This window comes from Hipposideros armiger, unplaced genomic scaffold, assembly GCF_001890085.2.
Source record: "Hipposideros armiger isolate ML-2016 unplaced genomic scaffold, ASM189008v1 scaffold_62, whole genome shotgun sequence".
Lineage (NCBI taxonomy): Eukaryota > Metazoa > Chordata > Mammalia > Chiroptera > Hipposideridae > Hipposideros > Hipposideros armiger.
Genome location: NW_017731412.1, coordinates 992,818 through 997,551, shown reverse-complemented (window position 1 = coordinate 997,551; position 4,734 = coordinate 992,818). Strand labels below are relative to the sequence as shown.

The window sequence follows — 4,734 nt, the reverse complement described above, 5'->3', positions numbered from 1 at the left end:
TCTCCTGAGTCCACCGACTCAAGTGCTAATCTCATCCGGAAACACCTCACAGACACACACAGAAATAATGTTGGACCTGGCACCCAATGGCCAGTCAAGCTGACGCATGAAACAAACCATCCCAGGATGACTGAAAAGCGTAGACTTTATGAAAGCAGGCGCCAGGCACATCTGGTCATGTCCTCACGACCCTGCAGAGGTGATGTTTGAGCCAGGTCTGGAATATTTGCTGGTCTTTAGGAAAAACTGGAGGAAGGGGTGCCCCAGGGGAAGGGCACAGCATTGCAGTGGTGTCAGGTAGAAGGAACAGTGTTGGAAACAGGAGAGGCCACTGTTGGAGCAGAGTGTGAGATGAGGGAAGACGGGCTGGCTGTGCCGACCTCCGAACACCGCTGTGCACGGGGCCACCAGCTCCTCTGCCTGGCTTCACACACTGTCCCACAGCTGGGCTCAGTTTCTGGTTGGACGGTTAGTGAGGTTACCTCAGCGTGTTAAATAAGTAAATGAGCAGGCAGGCCTGAGTCCTTTCAAACCCTTCATCTGGTCTCCTGTCCAGAACACCAAGACTCGAGCAAACTTTGGCTCCCGCCCGTTCGCCTATGCCGAAGGGCAGGCCCACCGCAACGCCGCCGACCTGTGCACTGACCTGGCAGAGGAGATCAGCGCTAACTTCGAGGCCCTGCCCTTCGCCATGGCATCTGACAGCGACAACGATGCTGGCACCAGTATTGCCTCAGACCCCGGCACTCATGGGCCACCGTGCCGGATTGCAGCTGTGGCCACTGCTCAGCAACGTAAGCTGCTGCCTCCCACGGCCCCCCGGCTTCCTGGGAATGTGAATGCTGTTAGTTCTAGAAATCCATTTAACTGGGGCTCACTCCAGGGCCCACTGGGACACTGGGAACCAGGTAGCAGGCCCAGTGAGAGGAAGTGGGGAGTGGGAGGAACCCAGCGGACTGGAAGGTGCCTTCCCCACGAGCAGGAAGCCTGCCGGTGGGATGTGGCCGCGTGCAGATGCAGGCCTGAGAGTGTCCACTTTTTATATGACAGCTAAAACCCCAGAATTGTATACGAACCCTGATTTTAAAGTATTAATCATTTCTTAAATTGTTTTAAAACTAAGTTCACCAAGGAATAATAAAATATGCTGATTGTGGAACTAGGTGGTTGGTATATAGGTGTGCACTCAAATGCTTTCCTGGTTATTTGAAAAATTTCATAATCAAATTGAAGAAAACTGACCTTCCCGAACTAAAGATGTCTGCAGGCCCTATGGGGCCCTTGGGATACTGGTTTGCAAACTGTCTTCAGTGTCTGTTTAATGCTTATGATGGAGAACTTTCCAAATGCTTCTCTGAGTTGAAGGAGTTATACCCATAAAATCTGTTGCAAGACTCAGGCTACCTATAGTGATTAGTTAGTTATTCCTTGACCCTGCATTGAAAACCCCTACAAGTACTAGGAGTCTTCTGTCATGCAAATTAAGAGAATCTGGTTGGTCCAAGGGTGAGACGTTTGTGATTTTTCTGGCCTGCTCTTGCCTAGAATTCACTGTCATTGTGCTTTGTTACAGAATATGACAGTGACACCTCCTGTCATTACAAAGTAGAGCTCAGCTATGAGAATTTCATCACGTCGGGCCCAGACTCCCACCCNCGACATATTAATGTGATGTATAACCTATCATTTTTTAAAACAAAAATGGATGTCTTCTATCCATACTGTTTTGCATTTAGCTTTTTCCCCTTGTACGTGGTGAGAACCTTTCCACGCCAACCAATAGAAACTTAATACCCCAGCATCTGCTTGTGCCTTAGTTTACTCACTCAGGCTTTTATTGTTGCAAATCCACATTGTCTGCAGCTTTCTCCCTAACAGTGACCTGAACGTCTTTAGGGCTAATCTTTGCATGCATCTTTCAGTTCTTTCTGAGGATAAAAGTGAAATTGATGGGTTTAAAAATATATATGCTTTTATCTGATAGAGAAGCTTGAAATTTCATGATTAGATTTACTAAAAACTATGAAAGTGAAAAAATAAGGCAGTTAAGCTGAAAAGATAAGAGGGAGTGTAGTAACCATATTACTCCTTTTAAGCTTTGAGCTGAGTGTTAACTCATAGTAATATAGATTCTGATGACTGATTGAACGGAAATTGTCCTTTTGTCCTGTAATTTCACTGGAAGGATAAGGAGGGCCTGTGTATATGTACAAGTATGTAAGGAGGAGCAGGTATGTGCGAATGAAGCCTCATTTGTCATAATAGAGATAAATGATGCCTTCGCAGGATAGTAAAGGTAGTGTCGCATTATAAGCGTAGAAGAAGAAATATAGAGGTAAGTATAGGGTTAGCCGTTAAAAGAGCTAAGAGAGTGATTGTTTCTAGAGAGCAGCACTGGCCATAGGGAAGGAGAGTGCCCCTTCTTTTTTTTTTTTTTTAAGATTTTATTGGGGAATTGGGGGGATGGGAACAGTGCTGGGGAATTGGGGGAAGGGGAGTAGAGGGCAGTGTCACTGGCCCTCATATGTGGGATCCTAATCGGGGCCCTCTGGCGTCCCAAGCCAGCTCTTAACCAACGCGCCACTTGGCGGGCTCCAGAGAGTGCCTTTTTTAAATAAAGTTTCCTTTGGAATAAAAGATAGGCTTTCTTTTTTAGAAGATATACCTATGTTATAAGACCATTAAATGAAATTTATTTTTCTTCTCTGAGAGAATGAAAGGATTTGTGTTTGCAATTCTATTGAATGAGGGTTTTTCCCCCATTGTAGCCCAAGGAGATAACTTGGAGCCCCTCGAGAGTGTTCCCACCTGTCCGAGCCTGCATGTTCTCGTCACACCTGACTTCCGTCACCTTCCTGGCTGACCCCAGCGCTGGGGGCGGTCTGCCCCGGGGCACATTTATCTATGCCACCTCCCCACTGCCAGTTCAGGTGAGAAATCACATGACACGCTGCAGGCTTTTGCCTCTGTCCTTCATATTTGAAGGAAAAAACAAGTTCAAGGACCCAGGCTGAGCCCTCTGATTGTCTGCCCACTTCTGGTGTTTCTTCAGGCCCCATCTTTTTACTGGGAAATTGAGATTGTTTCCTATGGAGACACTGATGACGACACTGGACCAATCGTTTCCTTTGGCTTTGCTACAGAAGCAGAGAAGCGAGATGGGGCTTGGACTAACCCAGTGGGCACTTGTCTTTTCCATAAGTAAGTGGATATTATTGCTGTTATTAAAAAAAAAAAGGAAAAGTAATAGATGTGGATGTTTTAATATTAAAGTGATAGAATTATAATCCCTACCCCCCAAAACGTATAAAATACTAGTTGGAAATGTATTCATGTGTAGGAAAAGAGAATAGCTCTCAGGATTTCTCTTCTCATTACTCTTGGGCCACTGAAACCCCTCCGCCTGCTCCCTGCTTAGCAGCCTCCATGGCGGACAGTTATCCTTGTCTTTGACCGACCCTGTCTTTCCCATAGCAATGGCCGTGCCGTGCACTACAATGGCTCCAGTTTATTACAGTGGAAGAGTGTTCGCTTGGACGTGACCCTCTCTCCTGGTGAGTGCAGTGGGAGCTCTTTTTAACTCTCTGTGTATCTGTTGTTCCCAGGTTTGGGTCCAAATAGGCTAAAGTTAAATAAACATAGCAACTGGAAATGGGCAATTTGTCTTTGCTGTCCCCTAGTTTACACCAAACCTGTCATCTTAGGAGGCCATTATCATTTAGAGCCTTCATTTGGTAACTTAGGAGTCACATTTACTTTTATTGTCCCATCATTAGAAAAATCCGAAATTTTGCTTCTCTCTGCAGTTTGGTCTTTCACCAGCTTGCTATTGATGAGCAAGTAAATAGCTTCAAAACAAGAGAATTTGTTTTGAGGAGACCCATCTGCCACGAGGCACTCGCTAAATGTATTACCGGTAGATACATGCTCTCAGTCACCTAAACACCTGGTCCAGCTTCAATGGTTATTCTGCCCAGATGTTTCGGTCACATAGATAGTCAATTCAGTTAAAAAAAAAATCTTTTTCCCGTCCTTCTTTTTAGCCTCCATATAACTTGATCTGTATAGTAGGTGAATTGCGACCAGTCCTACCTGCACCAGCAGTAGCAAATTTTTGGCATTGTCCTCTTGACGTTAGAGGCAGCCAAGCATATCAGCTACTTATTTTCAGACAGGACATCGTAGTGTCATCTCTGGTAAAAATAAAATTTTTACATGTGATAGATAGATGATCTGGGATGCTTAGACAGGGAATACCAAGCCACTCCATCCAACAGATAGCCTCTGGTAGCTGTCTGGAGGGTCATTTTGCCATCGCTTATCCTCGAGGGAACTGCTTGTTAAATTGCACTTTTCTGGGAAGTGTTTTCTGTTTTCTGTTATGATCAAGTTATGACTTGGAAATAATTTTCTGGCAAAGTTATTTCTCTCTTACTCCATGAAGCAGAACTCTGGCATCTCAGCTAAGTACTCACTGAAGTGTTTTAAGAACAAAGACGGCGGAGTGGGGAGGGCAGGGGAACCCTCGTCAGGGTTTTCAGTTGTTTGCTGCTGTCGTTTGTTGTTTTGTTAGATCACCTTTTAGTTTTTGAAAAAAATTTTGGACTGGACCTCAAGCAACATGCTACCCTCTGCTTAGAGAATGTGTCTGTATGGGAACCAGGAACTCGCTTTTTTTTTTTTAAGATTTTTATTGGAGTATTGGGGGGAAGGGAACAGTGCTGGGAAATTGGG

At 45.2% G+C, this 4,734-nt stretch overlaps 1 protein-coding gene across 1 annotated transcript in view; it reads left to right on the top strand.

The window, feature by feature from the left end:
- The window catches only part of HECTD4 (HECT domain E3 ubiquitin protein ligase 4), a 143,560-nt gene that overhangs the window by 94,252 nt on the left and 44,574 nt on the right, over positions 1–4,734 (top strand). The window contains exons 46-49 of the mRNA XM_019641571.1: positions 2,769–2,930; positions 3,053–3,201; positions 3,475–3,563; positions 4,574–4,650. Of these exons, the coding sequence (XP_019497116.1) occupies positions 2,769–2,930; positions 3,053–3,201; positions 3,475–3,563; positions 4,574–4,650 (477 nt within the window). The remainder of the gene's footprint in view (positions 1–2,768; positions 2,931–3,052; positions 3,202–3,474; positions 3,564–4,573; positions 4,651–4,734) is intronic.